The following is a 24,936-nucleotide window of genomic DNA, read 5'->3' on the forward strand; positions in this document are numbered from 1 at the left end:
ATTTTCACTTACCTAAGTACATTTAATAAGCTATAGAACCACGATTCGGCGACATTCGCTGCCAATACAAAATGTCACCATGCTAATTTCAATTGTTAAAACCTAAAAACACCAACAACAACCGTTTCCGACTAAAATTAAAAAATAAAGAAACGTAAACTTTTCCAAAATTATTATATTATTAAAATACTTGTATTACAATATATCATTCACTCATTGCCAGACGGTCCACTAGGCTAACAGCGGCTGTAGTTCGGCGAAGTACTTTGTATCCGCTTCGGCTATTTGTTCCAACATGTCGTCCACATTGGTCGAGGGGAACCGCTGCACCCAGGACGTGATCATGCCTTCAGCAGTAGCCGGGTACCGCTTCAGCTCTGCCGTGTCGTCTGGAAATAAACAAGTGAATAGATCAGTTACGAAATCTGACAGCTCGCTACATTGGTCATACACAGATTATAGATATTTGTCACCAAAAAGAATAATAAAATCAACAAGTTGTAACGTGTTGTTATACAACAACACATGTTCCACAACATTTAAGTTTGCAGGTCCGGATCAACTTCCAGCTGTATTTTTAACTAAATGTTCTGAGTGTCTATCAATTCCACTATCGATTTTATTTAAGAGATCTTTGTCGGAGGGTGTGATGCCGTCTCTATGGAAGTCAGCGTTCATCAGCCCCATACATAAAAAAGGCCCCAAGAACATGGTTGACAACTACAGGCCAATATCCAAACTGTGCCTTATAGCTAAAGTGCTTGAACGTTTAGTATATAACCAGGTTTATGCCGCACTCAAATCGACTTTCAATGCGCAACAACATGGTTTCTTAAAACAAAGATCCACAGTTTCTAACTTGGTTGTTTTTAATGAATTCATTAGTGATCAAATGGATAGTAATAATCAGGTTGATGCAGTGTTTACGGACTACAGTAAAGCTTTTGATCGTATAGATAACAATTTGTTACTGAGAAAGCTTTTATCTGCTGGTATAAGGGGTGATCTTTTCCGCTGGTTCTCATCATACATAAAAAATAGAACTCAGGCAGTGGTACTTAACGGGTTCATGTCATCTTGGACGGATATACCTTCAGGAGTTCCTCAGGGGTCATTGCTGGGACCATTGCTATTTATTTTATTTATCAACGATATTAACTTGTGTTTTTATAATTCAAATTTCCTTCTTTTTGCAGATGATTTAAAAGTTTTTAGAGTCGTAAATAATGAATTAGACGAATCCCTGCTCCAGGAAGATCTTCTCAGACTTGACAAGTATTGCTCAGCAAACAAGCTAGATTTAAATGTTTCCAAATGTTTTTCAATTTCATTCAGTCGCAAAAAATATCAACACCCATCCATTTATAAACTTAAAGACCAACCCATCTGTAGTACTAGCGAGATCCGAGACTTAGGAGTGATCATGGATTCCAAATTATTACTTGATAAACACATTGACCACATTGTTAAAAAAGCCTATAAATCACTAGGATTCCTAATTCGATCTTGCAAACCATTCAAGTCTATGAAACCTATTAAGGTGTTGTATTGCTCTCTAGTAAGAAGTATACTCGAGTATGCATCACAGGTCTGGAATCCGAGATACGACGTGTATATTTCTAAAATCGAAGCAATGGACAACATTTCATTTTCTTTACCCTATATTTTTATTAGTTATTCGGAAAGTTTATAGAAAATTAGTGGACCCGTATTTTTTTATTTTGTATATACATAAATTTTTGCATGTTAATTTTAACTTTAAAGTTAATTATTTTAAAACCGGAAGTGACGTCACATATTAGGCTCAATTTTTATTTTTGTCTATTGCCTGAGTCCCGAAAAAAAACATAAATGACACTGACAAGTGACATTTAAACTTTGTTTACATGCCAACCAACAAATGGGTCATTTTCAAATGACCTTGATATTTCTGATGATGGAAAGTAGGTACTTATCATGTAAAAAAATAAGCAGAAGCATTTTTTCAGCTGTGTAGGCAGTGGCATGCTCTGGGACATATTATATAGAGGTCATCTCTTAATAATAAATAAAAAAAATAGTCAGAAAGTTTCAGAACAGAATTAATGAAAATCACCCAAATAAACAACAACGTCACGATAAAACGTCAACGTCAATCAAAAATGAAAGTGACAGTTACTTTGTTTTTAAATCTATAGGCTTTGATCATCAAAATGCATCGCACCTGATGCATGACGTCATCAGCACTTTTTTACTATTTTATGATTTTCTCGAAAATGATACAACCAAAAAATACAAAAAACATTTATTTTTGGCCTTTAGAGCTAAATCTTGAAATGGTTTTCGATTTATAGCAGCTTTAGTTTTTTGAAATGTTGTCCATTCAACGTAAATTCATCCGTTATCTCGCATTCAAATTTAAATTACCGAAACGTACCTACGAGTTTAACTGTAATAAGTTACACCTGCTCCCTCTTGCTATTAGGCGTAAAGCAGCAGATGTAACTTTTCTCGTCAAGATAGCACAGAGCAAAATTGACTGCCCGGAACTGCTTCAAAAGATACATCTGTCAATACCCCGTAGAAGTTTGCGTAAGTCTGTCCTCCTATATGTACCATTTGCTCGCACCAATTATAGGCAGAACTCATTTCTTCTGAGAGCATCCAGCGGTTTTAACGAGTTGTCAAATGCAAATGTTGATTTAGATTTATTTTGTAGCCAAGTAGGATTAATTAACTAGAGTTTTACGGAGAGTTTTAGCTCATCTGTTTTGTTGAGCGAATAATTTGTGCGAGCTGTATTTCTGCTCAATAAGAACTTATTTTTACTTATTTTTACTAACATATGTGTGAAAACTTTTAATTGGCTATGTATTATTAATCGAAATTTCTTATGTATAATATTTAGCTGTAAGTTTTCCTATGAATAAATAATAATAATAATAATAATAACATCACAACAACACTTGTTACTTGTTGATTTTAGGATATCTTATCACTTGAAGCGATATCTGCCAGACAACCTATGGATTATAGTCAACTTCATGCTACATACTTTCCGGTGTAATAACGCCGCAAAGTTATCCACTACCCACACAATAGCGGATATACTCTGCGGTTTGTATAGGCGTTTAGATGATAGCTTTAAAAAAATACTGCATTTCATTAAGTCCTAGTTTTACCATACTCTGTTAGATCATTAACACCGTGTTATATCGTAACAAGGGATTAGTTGTTGATTTATGACACATCAGTCAAGAATTCAATTTGGAAATTTTATTTTAGATGACACAATGTTACAGGGGTGTTAATGATCTAACAGACTATTGTGAAACTAGGTAGGTATAAGGGTGCAATGTATTTTTTCATAACTCACCAACGTGCTTAGTATTAGGCTGCACGAAGATGTTCCTGGGCTGTTTGTGCATCATGACGATGTCTCGCCAGCGGTCCCACGGCGCCGCGAGCTCGCTGTACTTCGCGAAGAGAGCCTCCGCGCCCGCCGCGTCGCCCGTCGCCTTCAGCGTTTGCAGCTTTACTAGGAATTCACCTGGAGAGTACGAGTTTAATGTTGATGGGAAGAAGAAGGGTATATGGGAATTGTACATCGATGGGACAAGGTGCAGCTTCTTAACTCGTAAAATATAAATGATAAATATAAATTTATGGTCCGACAACGGAATTTTTAACATACACTACGTGCTGGCACGCAAATCGTATGACGCCCTCCGACCTGACCTTAGGTACTTATGGCACGCCTTGGGAGAGGCATATTTCCCACTTTCAGTGTTTATGTAGGTATAACCGTATGGGAAAATAATCCTGACCCTCTCAGAGTGACTGAGAGGGGTCAGGTTTCTTTGCCCCAGACTTTACTACATAAATACCTATGTATGATTATGTATCATCAATGTTCCGCTTCCGTCTATCAAAACAGCAGCAACCAACAACAAAGAATTGCTACTCAGACTCACAGATAACCTTCTTCCCCTGCGTCCGCAGTCTAGTCCGGTCCAGCGTCAGTAGCAGGTCCTTGCCGGGCTCCGTCTCTGTCACGGTAAGCATGCCGTCTCCCTCTAGCTCTAGTAAACGCATGAGGACGAAGCGAGCGCGTGCGTGTGCCTGGAGATAAAGGTAGTGGTAAATGTTGGAACAATGTATACTTAGAGTTCTTAGGTACAGGTGTTATAAATTTTATAGTTCGCATTTTGTTATACTCCCGTCATGGTAGCGTAGACGAGTTCTCGGGTGTGGACCACTAAATAACAGCGGTTAGAAATACAAGGACGATTACAAAGTGTTATGTTTGTAGTACTCCTTGTGATAAGTCTATGTTTAACCGCGACGGCATGACAAATTTATCGACGTAGATAAACGTAGTGACTTTGTCGAAACACGTCGATGTGTTAGGTGGGATTTGCAATTTATACAAGTTTATCTATATGTATGTCGTTAACCAAAATCATGCAAGAGCAACTGCTTATGATGACTCCCCTAAATCTACTATAATTTACGCCTACTATCCAAGAGTTGTAGAAACGTACCTGCAGCCAAGTCTTGTTGGCAGGCTGGTACATCTCAGTAGCCTTGGCGCCCCCGTTCCACAGCAGGCTCAGCCAGTTCACGTACGTCACGTCTTCTGCCTCCTGGCCCGTGTAGCCGAATATTCTAGAATAGAACGGAAGGAAATCAATATGTTTGTTATGTGACTGTTTACAGTTAACGTCTGAATCAAGAAACGGAATATGAAATTCGAGGAATTAAAATTGAGGGACTCGTGTCACTGATGGTATTTCATCATAATAGCAGTTCTGTCTATGCTGTCCCACTTACGAAACGGCCACCATTTTCACAATGCTATGTTATCTCGCGCTGCGATTTGCTATTCTTCTATGCTATGCGCCCACGTTGCAATTTTTTTTCGCGCGCGTTGCATCTGTAGTTTTGTCATATACTACTATTTTGTCCAATACTATAGATAGTATCCAGTCACATGCTTTTGGAGAGGCCTAAGTTCAGCAATAGAAGTTAGTATAATCTAGTGCTTACTCCAGTATCTGCGTCTCCAGCGACAGGTAGAGCCCGACGGCCTCCGCGCGGCACTCCTCGAAGGCCGAGCCCAGCGTCGTGAACTTGCTGTCGTACGTCTCTCCCTCTGTGTACCACGACCCTATAGGTAACCTAACCTAACGTACCCTAAACTGTGTGCTACTCCGCCTTACAATAAATGATGTGCTCCCTGGTTGGCACAGCGTAATCTGGGATGCAGGGTAACTCCAGTCCCCAGTGCACCGGTCCCTTATCGACGTAGGTAAATGTCACTAATTATATCGCGATTCATACATTAAACTAGTTTATCGACATCGATAACGGACCTGTGCTTCTGGTCAGTAGTGCGATATATACCACAACACAATGACACTCTGTCACAAATCACACTATAGTCAAGAACTATAGCTTAGTGTCCATAAAATCTATTGCTCACTCCAGTATCTGCGTCTCTAGCGACAGGTAGAGCCCGACGGCCTCCGCGCGGCACTCCTCGAAGGCCGAGCCCAGCGTCGTGAACTTGCTGTCGTACGTCTCTCCGTCTGTGTACCACGACTCTATACTCTTAAAGATATGCTACCTCCCCTTACAATAAATTATGAGCTCCCTGGTTATCAGATAGCACAAGCCTACAACCATAAAGGAGTAACTCCAGTAGACTACCCTTAAGGGTGCGCTACCCCCCTTAAAATAAATAAATGACGTGCACCCTGGTTGGCCCGGCGTAGTCTGGGATGCAGGGAAACTCCAGTCCCCGGTGCACGGGTCCATTATCGACGTAGGTAAATGTCACTAATTATATCGCGATTCATACATAAATTAGGTTATCGACGTCGATAACGGGCCTGTGCTTCTAGCCTGACTGGAAGTAGTGCAATAAACAACACAATACTACTAGCCCGCAATATAAATAACTGCTGTCGCAGATCCCGCTTAGTATTCATATAAAATCTAGTGCTCACTCCAGTATCTGCGTCTCGAGCGACAGGTAGAGCCCGACGGCCTCCGCGCGGCACTCCTCGAAGGCCGAGCCCAGCGTCGTGAACTTGCTGTCGTACGTCTCTCCGTCCGTGTACCACGACTCTATGGGTTTGCCTGCGAATTGGATGATGGTATAGGTTGGTAAACGGCTAGGGTAAAAGTGAAAGTGTATTTGATAATATGGTATTTTGGGGATCAAACATACAATACTGCTGCAATCTCTCTTTCTCGCTTCCATGCGTTATACGCGATCTAAGAAGCTAAAATATAAGTAGTTGGTGGTTATACTTCTCTGCTGGATATGAGGCGAAAATAAATTGTATTTAAATAGGCGAGCGATAAATACTATTCATCAGCTAGCCATAAAATATGTATTTAAATTTATTTTTAAATACAGTAGGTACATACCAGTTAGTGGATTCTTGACTTTTTCCTTGTCGAAGTTGAAGGTTCCGTCGGCGTTCTGTCTCAACAGCTTCCCGCTGCCGTGGCCCAGCAGCTCGTGGAGGCCCACTTGCACCTGGACATGTTGTTTAGTTACGTGAATCAACGTACCAATAATAATACCAATAAAATAATAATAATACCAATAAATATGTTCAGGAATTCTATAATTTATCAGAGTAGAACTTTCCGGTACAGCACAGCAATCATGATATGAGTGGCATAGATATGTCTAGCAGTAGAAGACTATAGGCTGATGATGATGCATTTTTAGAACTAGTTATTAAAATATGAGGAATCCTGTTGCTTGAAGGACACTGGAGGATACCCATGTCTATTCTATTCTATTCTATTCTCTGTGGGGGTGTCAGTACCTGCACCTGGCTCTCTCAAGTGGAACCTTTGTGCATATCCCCAAGGTCTAAACTGCCTTCCTAAGCTTGGACCATTACCCACCACGCTGTGTCTAGATGTGCTAAGTCTAGATATGCAGGTTTCCTCACGATGTTTTCCTTCACCGTAAGAGCGATGGTATACATTGTACTTAAATTCAGAAAAGAACTCATTGGTACATGTCAGCGCCGGGATTCGAACCCGCATCTCTGGCGTGAGAAGCGGGCGCTTACCCAACTGAGCTACCACCGCTCCTTTTAATAATATAGCCCTAACGGTACTCAGTTTTACTTCAAATTATGATATTAATTATTATACCCATGTCCTGCAGTGATGTTTTCTGTTTGGTTTAGCAATAAACTGACCTCAAAAGCCTACATGCAGCATGTTACATCTAAGCCCGAAAACGAAATCAGAATTAAAAAATTAGCGAAAAAAAACATTCTGCATAGTAAAAAAGTCACGTGACCAACAAAGTTTCTATATTTTTTTTTTTTATTGAAATTCTGATTTATTTTTCATGCTTAGATATAATAATGAAAATGTAGGTTTTGGCTTAGTATACCCTTTTTGCAACACCCTGTATATCAATAGAATAGAATGGTAGAACCATTTTCAATAGAAACTATGTTGGCCACGTGACTTTTTACAATGGAGAATGACTTTTTTCAGCTTATTATACCCTTTTTGCAACACCCTGTACATCAATAGAATACAATGGTAAACTCACTGACCTCAAAAGCCGGCACCCGGTACTGCTCGAGCAGCGCCTTGTCCTGCTCGCTGAGGAAGGGGACGACGGACTCCTTGTACGCGGCGGGGATCACGTTGCCGAGCGACACGTTCTTGAAGCCCTCGTTCTGCCGGATCTCGTCGTCTGGATATACAGGGTGTTGCTAAAATGGTATACTTACCTACTAAGATGCTACCTACATGCAGCATGTATCTAAACCCGAAAATGAAATCAGAATTTCAAAATTTGCCATTATTTTTAATTAATTAATATAGAAACTTTGTTGGTCACGTGACTTCTTACTATGGAGAATAGTTTTTTTAACAAATTTAAAAATTCTGATTTATTTTTCATGCTTAGATATAATAATGAAAATGTAGGTTTCGGCTTAGTATACCCTTTTTGCAACACCCTGTATATCAATAGAATAGAATGGTAGAACCATTTTCCATAGAAACTATATTGGTCACGAGATTTTTTACTATGGAGAATGACTTTTTTCAACTTATTATACTCTTTATGCAATACCCTGTATATCAACAGAATAGACTGGTAAGCCTACTGACCTCAAAAGCCGGCACCCGGTACTGCTCGAGCAGCGCCTTGTCCTGCTCGCTGAGGAAGGGGACGACGGACTCCTTGTACGCGGCGGGGATCACGTTGCCGAGCGACACGTTCTTGAAGCCCTCGTTCTGCCGGATCTCGTCGTCTGGATATACAGGGTGTTGCAAAAATGGTATGCTAAGCCAAAACCTACATAATTATGCAGCATAATAGGTATATCTATAAAATCAAAAAATAGAAAATTCGCGAAAAAAATACTATGTTATGGAGTACTTATGACTTTTTTTTCGCAATTTTTGAAATTCTGATTTTATTTTCGGGCTTAGATTTGTAACATGCTGCAAATGTAGGTTTCGGCTCAGTATACTCTTTTTGCAACATCCTGTATATCCACTTTCCATAGAATAGAAACTATGTTGGTCACGTGACTTTTTTACTATGGAGTATGACTTTTTTTCAGCTTATTATATATTTATACCCTTTTTGCAACACCCTGTACATAAATAGAATACAATGGTAAGCTCCCTGACCTCAAAAGCCGGCACCCGGTACTGCTCGAGCAGCGCCTTGTCCTGCTCGCTGAGGAAGGGGACGACGGACTCCTTGTACGCGGCGGGGATCACGTTGCCGAGCGACACGTTCTTGAAGTTCTCGTTCTGCCGGATCTCGTCGTCTGGGTATACAGGGTGTTGCATAAATGGTATGCTAAGCCAAAATCTACTCTACATTTTCAGCATGGTACTTATATCTAAGCAAAAAAAGATATCACAATTTAAAAATTCGCAAAAAAAAAAATTTCTCAATAGTAAAGAATCACGTGACTAACAAAGTTTCTATGAAAAATTTATATTTTTTTTCGCGAATTTTGAAATTCTGATTTAATTCTCGGGCTTAACTAGATACTACATGCTGCACATGCAGGTTTCAGCTTAGTAAACCATTTTTGCAACACCTGTATGTCAATAGATTATAATGGTTAGTGAACTGACCTCAAAAGACGCCACCACTTTCCATAGAAACTATGTTGGTCATGTGACTTTTTACTATGGAGTATGACTTTTTTTCAGCTTATTATATAATTATACCCTTTTTGCAACACCCTGTACATCAATAGAATACAACGCTAAGCTCACTGACCTCAAAAGCCGGCACCCGGTACTGCTCGAGCAGCGCCTTGTCCTGCTCGCTGAGGAAGGGGACGACGGACTCCTTGTACGCGGCGGGGATCACGTTGCCGAGCGACACGTTCTTGAAGCCCTCGTTCTGCCGGATCTCGTCGTCTGGGTATACAGGGTGTTGCAAAAATGGTATGCCTACTAAGATGCTACCTACATGCAGCGTGTTATATCTAAACACGAATATGAAATCAGAATTTCAAAATTAACTTAAAAAAAATCATACTTCATAGTAAGAAAGTCACGTGACCCACATAGTGTCTATGGTTTTTTTTCGCGATTTTTTAAATTTTGATTTCATTCTCGAGCTTAGATATAAGTACCATGCTGCAAATTTAGATTTCGGCTTTTTGCAACACCCTGTATATCAATAGATTAGAACGCTAAGTGAGCTAACCTCAAAAGCCGGCACCCGGTACTGCTCGAGCAGCGCCTTGTCCTGCTCGCTGAGGAAGGGGACGACGGACTCCTTGTACGCGGCGGGGATCACGTTGCCGAGCGACACGTTCTTGAAGCCCTCGTTCTGCCGGATCTCGTCGTCTGGGTATACAGGGTTTTGCAAAAATGGTATACCTACTAAGATGCTACCTACATGCAACATGTTATATCTAAAAACTAATATGAAATCAGAATTTCAAAATTTGCGTTTTTTTTATTATTTAATATAGAAACTTTGTTGGTCACGTGACTTCTTACTATGGAGAATTTTCTTTTTTGCGAATTTAAAATTTGGTGCTTCGATATAATAATGAAAATGTAGGTTTCGGCTTATTATACACTTTTTGCAACACCCTGTATATCAATAGATTATAATGGTTAGTGACAGTGGCGGCTGGTGCCTTAGTTACCCGGTGGTGCACTTTATGGGTGTAGTAAATTTTGGAAGAAAAATAAATTATTACAATTAGACCTAAAAAAATATAAGTATATTTTACCTTATTTATATTTTAAATCAATTCTGCGTTCCTTTTTTGACGCGAAATTGCTTCTCCGCCGAAACGAAAACAACACACGGAAAATAAAGCATTTAGTCTCTCACATCCACATAACCATTTCTTTATATTGTACTTTACAATGTACTTTTGAAAATACATTTATAGGTTTTATTTGTTGTTTTGCACTCCTGTTTTAAGATGAGAAAAGGCCGAGGCGGCCCAGCAGATTTAATGTGCAGTCTATTTTGAAATGACCTTTTTATGAGGTCAATATTGTATTTTGCACTCATTTTCACTCACACACACACATACACACTCACGAAATCTTTACTACTTTCTTAGTTAATAAATAATTAGAGTAACAAATTAATTACGTATTCGCGCGCGAAAGGTGAAACTGTGACAATGAGATGACAAGTGTATCGTTCGTAGGTCACCGCCACCGGTCAAGGCCACCGCCCGCGCATCCCGAGATTCCCGAGGCGTCATTCGTAGTATTTCGGCAATTTCCGGTCGCGTGCGGCGCACGAATATATCCTAGAACTGCATACAGTTTGTACTGAGCATCTTCCGTCTCACGCGCCTGGCGATTTCTATCCTGTTTCATACTATGTGTAGGAGCTCGCCCCGTGCGACAATCCGAGCGCACGAGGCCGTTTTTGTTCAAGCAAAAATCTTTCGCAGTAGAAATCAAAATAGGCCAGCTCGATTTAATTTAACTAGTAACGATAATCAGATTTATGTAATTTCTGTTTAGGGTAGGTATTACGGTTGTTATATTGGTATTTTTTGTCAAGTTTTTTTTTAGACGTACCTAGTATGGTATAGGAAGAAGGAAGGTACATATTTAGAAGGTTTTTAAATGGTAGTGCGTTGCACGGGCGCACTTAAGGTGCAGCCGCCACTGGTTAGTGAACTGACCTCAAAAGACGCCACCACTTTCCATAGAAACTATGCTCTTCACGTGACGTTTTACTATGGATAATGACTTTTTTCAGCTTATTATACCATTTTTGCAACACCCTGTATATCAACAGAATACAATGGTAAGCTCACTGACCTCAAAAGCCGGCACCCGGTACTGCTCGAGCAGCGCCTTGTCCTGCCCGCTGAGGAAGGGGACGACGGACTCCTTGTACGCGGCGGGGATCACGTTGCCGAGCGACACGTTCTTGAAGCCCTCGTTCTGCCGGATCTCGTCGTCTGGACATACAGGGTGTTGCAAAAAGGGTATACTGAGCCAGAACCTACATGTAGCATGTTATATCTAAGCCCGAAAATAAAATCAGAATTTCAAAATTGGAAAAAATAAATAATTTTCCAAATAGAAACTATGTTGGTCACGTGACTTTTTTACTATGGAGTATGACTTTTTTTCAGTTTATTATATACTTATACCCTTTTTGCAACACCCTGTATATCAATAGAATACAATGGTAAGTGAACTGACCTCAAAAGACGTTTTTTTATTATATAGAAACTTTGTTGGTCACGTGACTTCTTACTATGGAGAATAGTTTTTTTGGCGAATAAAAAATTCTGATTTAATTTTCGTCCTTAGGTATAATTATGAAAATTTAGGTTTCGGCTTAGTATACCCTTTTTGCAACACCCTGTACATCAATAGAATACAATGGTAAGCTCACTGACCTCAAAAGCCGGCACCCGGTACTGCTCGAGCAGCGCCTTGTCCTGCTCGCTGAGGAAGGGGACGACGGACTCCTTGTACGCGGCGGGGATCACGTTGCCGAGCGACACGTTCTTGAAGCCCTCGTTCTGCCGGATCTCGTCGTCTGGGTATACAGGGTGTTGCAAAAATGGTATGCCTACTAAGATGCTACCTACATGCAGCGTGTTATATCTAAACACGAATATGAAATCAGAATTTCAAAATTAACTTAAAAAAAATCATACTTCATAGTAAGAAAGTCACGTGACCCACATAGTGTCTATGGTTTTTTTTCGCGATTTTTTAAATTTTGATTTCATTCTCGAGCTTAGATATAAGTACCATGCTGCAAATTTAGATTTCGGCTTTTTGCAACACCCTGTATATCAATAGATTAGAACGCTAAGTGAGCTAACCTCAAAAGCCGGCACCCGGTACTGCTCGAGCAGCGCCTTGTCCTGCTCGCTGAGGAAGGGGACGACGGACTCCTTGTACGCGGCGGGGATCACGTTGCCGAGCGACACGTTCTTGAAGCCCTCGTTCTGCCGGATCTCGTCGTCTGGGTATACAGGGTTTTGCAAAAATGGTATACCTACTAAGATGCTACCTACATGCAACATGTTATATCTAAAAACTAATATGAAATCAGAATTTCAAAATTTGCGTTTTTTTAATTATTTAATATAGAAACTTTGTTGGTCACGTGACTTCTTACTATGGAGAATTTTTTTTTTTGCGAATTTAAAATTTGGTGCTTCGATATAATAATGAAAATGTAGGTTTCGGCTTATTATACACTTTTTGCAACACCCTGTATATCAATAGATTATAATGGTTAGTGACAGTGGCGGCTGGTGCCTTAGTTACCCGGTGGTGCACTTTATGGATGTAGTAAATTTTAGAAGAAAAATAAATTATTACAATTAGACCTAAAAAAATATAAGTATATTTTACCTTATTTATATTTTAAATCAATTCTGCGTTCCTTTTTTGACGCGAAATTGCTTCTCCGCCGAAACGAAAACAACACACGGAAAATAAAGCATTTAGTCTCTCACATCCACATAACCATTTCTTTATATTGTACTTTACATTGTACTTTTGAAAATACATTTATAAGTTTTATTTGTTGTTTTGCACTCCTGTTTTAAGATGAGAAAAGGCCGAGGCGGCCCAGCAGATTTAATGTGCAGTCTATTTTGAAATGACCTAGGTATTGCTTTTTATGAGGTCAATATTGTATTTTGCACTCATTTTCACTCACACACACACATACACACTCACGAAATCTTTACTACTTTCTTAGTTAATAAATAATTAGAGTAACAAATTAATTACGTATTCGCGCGCGAAAGGTGACACTGTGACAATGAGATGACAAGTGTATCGTTCGTAGGTCACCGCCACCGGTCAAGGCCACCGCCCGCGCATCCCGAGATTCCCGAGGCGTCATTCGTAGTATTTCGGCAATTTCCGGTCGCGTGCGGCGCACGAATATATCCTAGAACTGCATACAGTTTGTACTGAGCATCTTCCGTCTCACGCGCCGGGCGATTTCTATCCTGTTTCATACTATGTGTAGGAGCTCGCCCCGTGCGACAATCCGAGCGCACGAGGCCGTTTTTGTTCAAGCAAAAATCTTTCGCAGTAGAAATCAAAATAGGCCAGCTCGATTTAATTTAACTAGTAACGATAATCAGATTTATGTAATTTCTGTTTAGGGTAGGTATTACGGTTGTTATATTGGTATTTTTTGTCAAGTTTTTTTTTAGACGTACCTAGTATGGTATAGGAAGAAGGAAGGTACATATTTAGAAGGTTTTTAAATGGTAGTGCGTTGCACGGGCGCACTTAAGGTGCAGCCGCCACTGGTTAGTGAACTGACCTCAAAAGACGCCACCACTTTCCATAGAAACTATGCTCTTCACGTGACGTTTTACTATGGATAATGACTTTTTTCAGCTTATTATACCATTTTTGCAACACCCTGTACATCAATAGAATACAATGGTAAGCTCACTGACCTCAAAAGCCGGCACCCGGTACTGCTCGAGCAGCGCCTTGTCCTGCTCGCTGAGGAAGGGGACGACGGACTCCTTGTACGCGGCGGGGATCACGTTGCCGAGCGACACGTTCTTGAAGCCCTCGTTCTGCCGGATCTCGTCGTCTGGATATGTGTATAAAATAAGGATTTATAAGAAATTGAGTTTTTTAAATTCAAATATGTATCTATATTATGAGTGGATTAGTATAGGTTATTCGATAGGCCGTTCAACAGGATTTGTGCTCGTTGTAATAGTTTCAAACGTTACCAATAGAGGCGCTTATAAAATCTGACACCTACAAACTTCTTTGAACCGCCTAGTAGGCGGCGCCTATCTAGCTATCGATAAACGTCAAAATTATAATTGGCTGTATTGATATAGCGGTTTTTTTCGACCAGTGCTAAAAATAACTTAAAAACTTTATGTGTACCTTATGAAAGAATAAACAAATGCCAACTCACAGTTCGGAATGTTGATACCAGCCGGAATGCCGCTACCGGAGAACGTTAAAACGTCCAAACTGGTGAAGTCAGGCCTCAGGAAGCTGTCCTTCTCGAGGTCAGTGCCCCACGGCAGCAGCTTCAGGAAGTCTTCAGCTCCGTCGACGAGTCTGCCGAACTTCTTGGACATTTCCTTGTTGACCATCGCGACGAAGCCTTCGAACTCTCCGCGCTGCCCGCTCGGGTCGCGGTAGGTTTCTATGAAACCCTGGTACCTGTTGGCAGATGAAGTGTTTAATGTAGTGGGGGGGAGAGGAAGAATGAAAGGCGGAACAGTGAGGTGATTCTTCAGATAAGATATATATTGATAACAATTATCGTCACTTAGTACTATAATTAATTAATTTTAAGTACATAAGAAAAATAATCCTAACTAATATTATAAATGCGAAAGTCACTGTCTGACTCTCCTACTAAAGAATAACTTTAACTTATTAGGTTTTGTATTTATTTCAGACAACTGAAAAACTTTAATACCGCGATGTAGGATCTTCATATTAATTGGCCTCAGTTCCATACAAGCTCTCTGTATTGCGATTTTAGTGCCATCTGTTGGTTATATCCGGAACTGTCTGTCTGTTTGTCTGTCTGTCTGTTACTCTTTCACGCCAAAACTACTGAACGGATTTGAATGAAATTTGGTACACATATGGTCTAGACCCTGAGAAAGAACATAGGCTACTTTTTATTGCGAAACGGAGGTTGTAAGGGGTTAAAAGGGGGGGTTAAAAGTTGTATGCGAATACTTAATTCTAAAAGATAAAAATACTACGGCTGACTGGCGTAGTGGTTAGTGACCCTGACTGCTATGCCGAAGGTCCCGGGTTCGATTCCCGGCCGGGGTAGATCTTTTTTTAAATAAACTTTATATTTAAGCACTTGATGAGCAATAATTAAACATTTTGTTCTAGCGTTTTTGAAACTTCGATCTGTGAGTGGATGAAAATTGATGAAGATAGAGGTTCATATTTTGTATGAAGTTCGTCATTTTTGAAGATAAAAACATTATATTTTGTATTTAGGCACTACATAATCACAAAAAAATAATAATTAGCATTTAAAAAAAAAAACAGTGTGGGGGTGTAATATAGGGGTTGAAAGTTTTATGGGTGTTGAGCAAGGAAGTAATAATACAACAGGAATGCGCACTCACCAAAATGATGCAAACAAAAATAGACCTAACGTATTCACCTTAAGACTTATATTTGAAGTGAAAGAGGCCGCGAGCCGATAGAGAGGGTTACCACAGAGCCCTTCCTCTCTTTCTAACAATTGCCAGGATTTAGTTGTGTAAACTTTAGTAGATTTTGTACGAAGAGAGCTATGCAAAAAAAAATATTAAATTAACTCATAGACTACTGTATCTCATATCATTTTCAAAAACAAATTTATAATAAATCATTATAAACATGTAATTTTAATTAAATATTTGGTATTTGTATGAATAATAATTTCATAAAAAATATTGGTAGTTTTTCTAAATACTTTACGACAAGACCGAAGTTGTCAAGATGACGGATGACGTTTATATACTGTTGTGAGAGACGTTATGGTTAGGGTGACCATTCATTCGTACTTTTGAATCACTTTCCATTAATTAGGACCTGTTTCATTCAACTTTTTGTTTTATTTTATACCTAAGTATCATTAGGTATTATTGTGGCTGTTATCTTATAAGGCTGGTAAAGAGTTATGAGCTGTTGATTTTTTTGGTGATATGAGTATTATAAGATAATTTATCAAGCTTAAAACCGGCGGAAGCACTTAGGTTGAGATATTTTTTTTTGAAATCTTATGATTTTCATCAACTACACTTTACTAGACTATGTAAACGGAACACCCACAGAGTAAACACGTTTTAGGTACATAGTTGCGTTTAATGTTAACCTGTTTTGACAATCTATACAAATTTTACCTTCACCCCATTTGTTTACTCAATTGTCATATCACCAAAATACATTCGTACCTACATTGCAATCGAATTATTCAAATAATAGGTGACTTTGTGACCATCGACACCTATTCGCGACATGATAGATTAGAAGTGATGTCTCATGAATTACCTAAAATTATGGTCACCAAAAATAGAAAGAGATGGAGGGCTCCGTGCTGACTATCTCTGTCGGCTCGTTTTTTTGGTGCAGTGCGCATTCCTGTTGTATTATTACTTCCATGGTGTTGAGTTTTAGAAGTTTAATTTATATAGTAGCTATGTCCTCTCCTAGATGGCGTTGTCAGATCGGATATAGATCGCGGTATGGTTTGATTTTAGCTAATGTACTTATAGTTTGTATGTAGTTGCAGCAAGATTTTAAGGTCCTCGAAAACAACCCAATAAGCGACTGTACTTTTCAACACGAGGTTTCATTCATCGTCATTAAAATTTGGTTCTTATGCGTCATTTTAAGATAAAACCATGAAACTTATTACGTAGGTGTTTTAGGAAAAATGTGCAGAGATTTTCTATACGGAATTCCCATGACTGACACGCACAGGCTAAACGTAGCGTAGGCACTTGAAATTTGGAAGTACGTAGATCGTCGACGATTGATACGTAGATCGTCGATCGACGTAGGACGTAGCTTAGGTACCGTATTTTCACACAAAAACCGGAGTTAGCGGTTGAAATTCGGCATTAACTTAGGCTGTTTTTAACAGCATGCGGATTTGATTCATACAAGTATTCATTGTGACGCGTGGAATATGCACACGAGATGCGGGAAAATGGCGTGCTATCCCACGTGCGTGATGAAATCTGCATGCTGTTAAAACAGCCGTAAAGCTTAGTTACAATAGGATATTGCAAGATACCTAGATGTTTTCAATCTAACATGTCTGCTCACCTTAGTAAAGTTATGGTTTTCTTTTGAAAAATGAGAGTTAAAGTGAAAAAAAAAAGAAGTACTTATGAAAAAAACCAAAACTGCATAAGTTAGATGCTTGAAATTAAACATTTATAAATTACTATTCTGCCATTGCTATACAAGTCTTTGCTCAATGAAGTCATGAAAATCATTTTTAGTCAAGTATCTTCGTACTTATTTGTAAAATTTCATCTAATTTAATACCACCATGGCATGTTATTGGGTAGGTTGTTCGGGAGTCGTCCACGACAACATAATTTTAAGGCGAAGCGAAGCTCGCGGGCAACAGCTATTTAATATAAATTTATAGTTACACCAACCAATTTATAAATTGAAATTTATTGACTTACTAGCTGACCTGACGAACTTCATACCGCCTCTTACCCTACCCTACACTACACTACACTACCCTACACTACCCTAACTTACCCTACACTACCCTACCCTACACTACACTACCCTACACTACCCCACACTACCAGTGGCGGATTTACAAATTTGCCGCCCGTAGGCCATTCAATTTTTGCCGCCCCTACTGACCTCTGAAATTCAATTTGTTAGTTTAATCCCGTTATTAGTATGATTGTGAACTTAATAATGTGGATATTTCTATGTCTATCTGTCACCAACTTCAAATGTTTCATCAAATCTTATTTAAGGTTCCGTACCTCAAAAGGAAAAAAGAAACCCTTATAGGATCACTTTGTTGTCCGGCTGTCTTTTTCTCAGAAACGGGTAAAAATATCAAAGCTGACATTTCGCAAAGATATACAAGGTGGGCCAAAAGTAATCACCCTATTGGAAATTGCTCTCATTTGTACAAATGGCCGCCAATTTCAAATTTGTTTTGATGTTGGTGGACTAGACAAATGCAGAATACAAGTTGACAAGCCATGGAAGCCACACTTCCCAAGAACGCCAAATAATTTTGTATATTCAGTTTTCGGGTCGCCTTTTTTTTCGTTTTATATGTCATTTTTCCTCGCAATATCGCCCGATTTAACCGTTTCAGACAGTTTTTGTGGGTGTTTTTTCAAGACCCGTGTTAATGTGAATAAGCCCGTGTCTCTGGAAGCCCTTAAGGACAATATTCGACACGAGTGCGAGAATCTCTCGCCCGAAGGTCTCGCTGAATTGATGAGAAATGCCATAAAAGGAGCCCATAGGGCAATCAATTGTGACGGCGCCCATTTGGCCAATATCATCTTCTACTTTCTTCGACTTTACCAATAAAATTTTAAATGTTCAAATAAACATAGTTAATAAAAAAAACAGAATCGAAGTTTTTCATTTAGAAAAAAATTAGAGCCAATCAAGATAGGATGACTTCTTTTGATCCACCTTGTACAAATGTACGGCATCGACAAACTGGTAAAATAAATTAATGAAAATAAAAATGTTACCGTTGGTGTAAGGTATTGTACAGGTCTTTCAAAAATATCAAAGGTCTTCTCAAACCATTTTTAGGGTTCCGTAGCCAAAATGGCAAAAACGGAACCCTTATAGTTTCGTCATGTCCGTCTGTCCGTCTGTCCGTCTGTCACAGCAAATTTACTCGGAAACTATAAGTACTACAGTGATGAAATTTGATGGGAATATGTGTTGTATGAACCGCTACAAAAATATGACACTAAATAGTAAAAAAAAGAATTGGGGGTGGAGCCCCCCATACATGTAACTGAGGGATGAAATTTTTTTTTTCGATGTACATACCCGTGTGGGGTATCAATGGAAAGGTCTTTTAAAATGATATAAAGTTTTCTAAAAAACATTTTTCTTAAAGTGAACGGTTTTTGAGATATCAGCTCTCAAAGTCGTAAAAAGTATGTCCCCCCCCCTCTATTTTTATAACTACGGGGTATAAAATTCTAAAAAAAATAGAGGTGATGCATGCTAATTAACTCTTTCAACGATTTTTGGTTTGATCAAAGTATCTCTTATAGTTTTTGAGATAGGTTGATTTAACTACGGAACCCTTTGTGCGCGAGCCCGACTCGCACTTGGCCGGTTTTTTTATTCAGTGACTGGTTTGCGAAATATTAAGCTTGAAACTGCGAATTCTTGGTAGACTCAAGTGACTGTTTGGTCCAAAAATATCACTGATGTATTTATTTATTTATTTAATACTTTATTGCACAAATATAACATAAGTGTACAAAAGGTGGACTTAATGCTAAAAGCATTTTCTACCAGCCAACCTACAGGAGGTACAAGAAAACAAGTAGAAAGGTGCAAAAAAAAAAAAGAAACAGGAAAAACTAAATATAGTCACTAGATAATTAAATTAATAGAAATACATAAAATATACTTACATATTATACTATAAATTATATATAAATATTAAATATATACCTACATACATAATAATAATATTCAAACAGGTACACGAAAATGCTATTTATCTAACTTGCTGAGAAAATGAGCATGGGTTAGTCGCTTGAAGACATTGCGAGAAGGAGCTTTCCTAATGTTCTCGGGAAGATTATTCCAAAGGCGCACAGCGGTGACAGCGAAAGAGTCTGACATGAAACCTGAATGGAAGGAGGGCAGTGCTAATAGATGATTATGGGAGGAACGGAGATGACGAGTGTGAGTGTCAGAAAGAAAGCTAAACATGGACTTAAGGTAAGGGGGAGTATTTGGCTCGTGGAGAACAGAGAAGAGGAGACATAGAATCCGTAGATTTCTACGATCTCATGTACTTAGTACATATGACAAAATTCCACATTATCCACATATAACTACCATTACAGCCGTTTCCAGTTTCTCCAAATTCGAAAGTATTCCCGCCGCTTCATGTCGCGTTACAGGCTTTTTAGTAATATCATATTTGAGTGATTTCAAAGAATATGCATGCCAAGAATCTCTTTAACTATTACATGCATCTTTTCTGGCTGACCATCGTCACAAATTCACTGTATTCCGGGTTTTGCCTTTCCCGATTTCACTCATTTATTTAAGCCAGCGTTGTGTCGAGTTTACAAAAAAAAATTCCTGAAGCAGCATGAAAAAGCGTCAATCTTGGCTAGTTTAAGACGTGACATAAGTTATGCATCGCGCTCACTCACATCGCGCAGCCTCAAGAGCGAGCGCGACGACGTAGAACTTTTGTCACGACTTAAATGCGCCCCGTACTAGCCCTTCTGAGCCTGATTCAGCAGCCACAGTTGCCACTAAATTCAAAGAATATAGGTACATACTGATTATATGACAGTGCGTTTATTTATATGTAGATTGTGTACACGTATATTTATATTTTAAAAATCTGTAAAATAAAAAATGCTAAATTTGCCGCCCCTCTAAATCTGCCGCCCTAGGCACTGGCCTTTTTGGCCTATAGGTAAATCCGCCACTGCACACTACCCTACACTACCCCACACTACCCTACACTACCCTACACTACCCACCCTACACTACACTACACTACCCTACCCTACCCTTCCCTGGCAGTCGGCCAAAACAGCAATTCATTTTTATTATATAGATCTAACGACATGACTGACGATCATGTTTTACGTCGTAACTTACGTTTCAATGATGGGTCCCTTGTCTTTGATCCAGTATCTACTGCCTTCCTTGTGCTCTTCCAAGTCTCCATCCTTGAAGCTGTTGATGTAATGTTTGAGCATGTTCCTTTCATTGTCATTGGCGGCATATGTCACTGCCTTCTCCAGGTTTTGGTTCACAAGTTCTAGAAGAGGTGAGTAGTCACCGCGAGTCACTTGGAAGTATGCATTCTTGAACTTTTCCTTTTCCATAGTGAGACCTGGTTTCGGCTTCTTCTCTGCACTAGCCAAGTGGATGGTGAACAGAGGAACTGTAACATATGAAAGCAATGTTGTTTGACACCTCCAGACTGTACATCTCTTTACTATTAAAATTATCTAAGTTTGATGTTTTTCAAAAAGTATAGGAGAATATTTCAGTGCTGAAAATTTGAAGCTTATAAACTTAGAAAGATGTACATTGGGATATATGTAGATAAACAATTTAACATAAGTATATTATTTTGACTTACGGCCATCTTCAGCAACAGTTTTGAATGTTCTACAGATGTAGGCCTCCATACGCTTCCCTTTCATCCAGTCATTGACCAAATCAGAGTCCTCCTTCGTTACATTGCTTGAAAAGTATGTGGTCACACCCTTTGAACATATAAATACAATGTTAATGGTAATTTCTATCTATATAAACACTATATTAATCATTTAAAAAAAACATCTGCTGGAGATTTTTCAAATAATGAACTACTTATATGATTCATAAAAGGATTATAAATGACAATGGGCGTTTTGGGACCTATGTCCAATAAAGATGAGACATACATCGTTGGATAGCTCTTTTCAAGTGAGCAAAAAAGTGTTATGACGACAAATCCGTATAAGTTGTCCATTTTGAAATATATTCGTCGGAAGGAAGTATTTTTCTATGGCATTGCACTCTCTCTCCTGATGACAGTTAGGGCGTAATACACGTAAACACGTATTATTGAAATTGGAGAAATACTTTCAACTGGTTTTATTTACTGAGATAATAAACAAATATAATATTATATGAAATATGATGATTTTGTTATAAAAATTAAAAATTAATGTGAAAAACTAACAAAAACATTAAAATTACAGAAATAAAATGTAAAAACTTTCAAGGTACGATTATTCTAATTGGACAGTAAATCAAGACTAGCGCTTCCAATATTCATATTCTGCAAAAAAATACCTTTTCAACGACGTATCACTCATTTCTATTGGTGCTGGTCCCAGCTTCCATATATTGGTGCCCATCATCATTAGAAAAGTTTTTTTTTATTTATAATTTTTACTACTAACTATATGTAAAAGTATACCTTATCAGCAAGACCAAGACTTGTTAGCCGTGGGGCAAGACTGAATATAGCCTTCTGTGTATTTTGCCACAACTTGGTAATGTGAGTGTTGTCACTCTCATACGCCTTTGAAGCTTTCACAATCTTTCCAAAAGCTTCACTAGACAAGTTGGGGATGAACTTGGTATCTCCAAAACCCTTATAGTTGCCACTGTTAGCAAATATACCTCCGGCATAAACTAGAAAAGCCTGCAAACCACAAATTAATATCAGTATGGTATCTTTCTAAAATTATCTATGTGGACTAGGATGTGGTTAAAGTTAGGAAAAAAAATATTTGTTTGATATGAAGATAACAGAATTTAAGTAAGTATGTTTGATAATGGGAAGTAAAAAATATATGTCTTTAAAAACAATTAAAAATATAACCTGGAATTCATCTTCAGTAACACCAGCACTCAGGGCTGATTTCTTGAGATCTTCAGTTGGTTCACCAACAAAAATTCTATGCAATAAAGAGAAGATCCTCGGGGATTCAGGGCTGGTCTGAGCAAGAACTATAAGTCCACCATTCCATGCAGCCTGAAACATACATAAATTAAGAAATTGAACTCTTTCAATTTACACACTCAGAGCCCTAAATGGTAAACAGAGACATATTTATTTATACATAAATATCAAACCCAAAGGGAATCTTGTTAGCTCAATGAGTAAACTAATAACTCTGTTTTTCTTCTAATCCCTATTACTTGAGCAGTAAAGTGCATATTAAATAACATTTATAACACATAACATTATTTACTTTATACATGTATACTAGTATGATCCATGGATACGGATGAAAACAGCCAGATTAGAGCCAGAAGAAAACAAATATCAGTATGGCAAGGTCAATATAAAATAATATAATCTACCATAATAAACAAGTTCAGAGACTTACTTATTTAAATACATGTTCAAATATTACCTGACTAAGATAATGGGCATATAGCTTTTCTTGATTAGACAAATTGTTGAATGCTTGAGAACTATCCAATTCCACAAATCTCTGGTTGTTGGGCAACAAGAAATTTGACTTGTCTTCAGCCATTGCTGAAAAATAAATAGTATGTGCTTTTTAAAAATATATATAAAACATATTACCAAAATAAAAATTATAAATATTGCAATAGCATATTCACAAGTTTAGTCATTTCCAATTTAATGAATAAGAGAGATTTTCATGATAAAAATAACCTAAGAGAGGTTCAACACAGCAGAGCAAAATTATTATTCAACAGAGCAGAGCAAGATAGTATGCTCATATCAATGTATGTCTTTAAGTCCGTGTTTACTTCTATCATGAATAGGTACTCCCTTTTTTTGTAATATTTGGGAAGCTGTGACATAGGATACTTTTAAGTTCCAAGACCGAAACGGTGTCAAATATAGTTCAGCTCGATTAATACAACAATGAAGCAGTGGTATGAATACGCAAGATGTTTCCTAAAAAGTAATTTTGAAATGTTATGTAGGTAGTATTAAACAATAAATTACTGACCCGTAACTACTTTTTTCGACGCTGGTGCAAATTTAGATTGTGTCCCTCCAGAAGAGATTGAACAACGACAGTGTTTATTGAAAAATGAATCAGCATAAATAGACCGGCATTTTATAAGGTTATTAGATAAAGACCGCAACATTGAAAAAACCGCCTGAGCTCAAACTCCTAAATAAATATAAGATAAAGGCAATGTACACTTGTACTTACTCCTAGTTTATTATAATCTCTTCAATATAGTAAGAAATTATAAAATAATGATCAGTTTTTCACAAAGAAAGAAACTGGAAATAAAAACCGACACGGGAACGAGCGAATTCTGTGACATATGACAGTTTAGTTGACATTTGACAGATTGGAGAGTATCATAGATCATAGTGAACAATAGTGAGTGACGTCAGTCATTGTTCTAAGCATTTTTATAAATTATTTGGTCAAGCTTATAAAAAGGCTTACTTGAGACTTGTGAGTTGCGGCAAGGTTGCGGCTTGTATTAAAAGTGAAGATAACCATTCAACTGTTCTATTAAATATAAAGAAGCAGTGGTAATAGGTACCTACCCCTACTAGTTAGTTTCCAAACGACATGTTGGTGCTCTGAGGGTGATACGGTTTCTATGTACTTAATACCTTTGATTATACGAAAAATCGCGATTCTTATTCCTTGATTTTTATCTTTATAGAGTTACTTAATAGAGTTACTTAATGCCCAGAATAATTATCAAAAGAGTACAGAATATGTAGGATCTGCGAGAATGACTTTCAAAATGTTGCCATTCAACTATAAATCCCCTGCTTTATTTATACAATAAGGTCTCCCTGCAGGACTCGGTTAAGATGAGGTTATTATGGGTAAGTAGGTATTGACGGCATTGACTTTTTAGTAGCTGGGCCATTTTGACACTACTGACCACCTAGTGTGAAACTAATCATTCTGAACAAGTTTTATTCTACGTCTTCGACTGTTGGAAACATATACAATAAATTCTAGTACCTACCCATCGTAAAAAGTTACGTGACCAGATGAGGTGATAACAAAAGAATTGTGGAATTTCAAAGTCTTAACTAGCAGAAAAATATATTAAAATGATGAGTTCTTCACTGTCTTCTGGATGTGCACTTTAACCTGGGACACCCTGTGTTCTATCTATGCAGAAGAATCCTAATAGACGAAAGCGTAAATAAAAGTCACGGTCATCTACATCCACGTATGGATTTAAAAAAAATCATGAAAATCTAAT

General features: G+C 38.2%; 1 protein-coding gene across 1 annotated transcript; it reads right to left on the bottom strand.

The window, feature by feature from the left end:
• Positions 1 to 157: 157 nt before the first annotated feature.
• LOC105394894 (dipeptidyl peptidase 3) lies at positions 158 to 24,022 on the bottom strand. Its single transcript, XM_048629309.1, has 14 exons — positions 23,697 to 24,022; positions 23,124 to 23,248; positions 22,586 to 22,738; positions 22,178 to 22,405; positions 21,350 to 21,476; positions 20,860 to 21,148; positions 14,429 to 14,682; positions 13,947 to 14,089; positions 6,418 to 6,529; positions 5,991 to 6,123; positions 4,524 to 4,647; positions 3,954 to 4,101; positions 3,356 to 3,529; positions 158 to 389 (listed from the first exon to the last, which is right to left on the bottom strand). The coding sequence occupies exons 1-14, from the start codon at positions 23,836 to 23,838 to the stop codon at positions 232 to 234; spliced, it is 2,310 nt and encodes a 769-aa protein (XP_048485266.1). The 5' UTR covers positions 23,839 to 24,022; the 3' UTR covers positions 158 to 231.
• Between the last annotated feature and the right edge of the window lie 914 nt (positions 24,023 to 24,936).

This window comes from Plutella xylostella, chromosome 22, assembly GCF_932276165.1.
Source record: "Plutella xylostella chromosome 22, ilPluXylo3.1, whole genome shotgun sequence".
NCBI classification, from domain to species: Eukaryota; Metazoa; Arthropoda; class Insecta; order Lepidoptera; family Plutellidae; genus Plutella; species Plutella xylostella.

Excerpts from the sequence above, each read along its gene's own strand:
- LOC105394894 (XM_048629309.1), bottom strand. The coding sequence starts at position 23,838 with ATGTTGCGGTCTTTATCTAATAACCTTATAAAATGCCGGTCTATTTAT. Across the intron at positions 22,406-22,585 it reads TTACTGAAGATGAATTCCAG|GCTTTTCTAGTTTATGCCGG; the intron begins GTTATATTTTTA and ends TGTGGTTTGCAG. Across the intron at positions 21,477-22,177 it reads GTCTTGGTCTTGCTGATAAG|GGTGTGACCACATACTTTTC; the intron begins GTATACTTTTAC and ends ATATGTTCAAAG.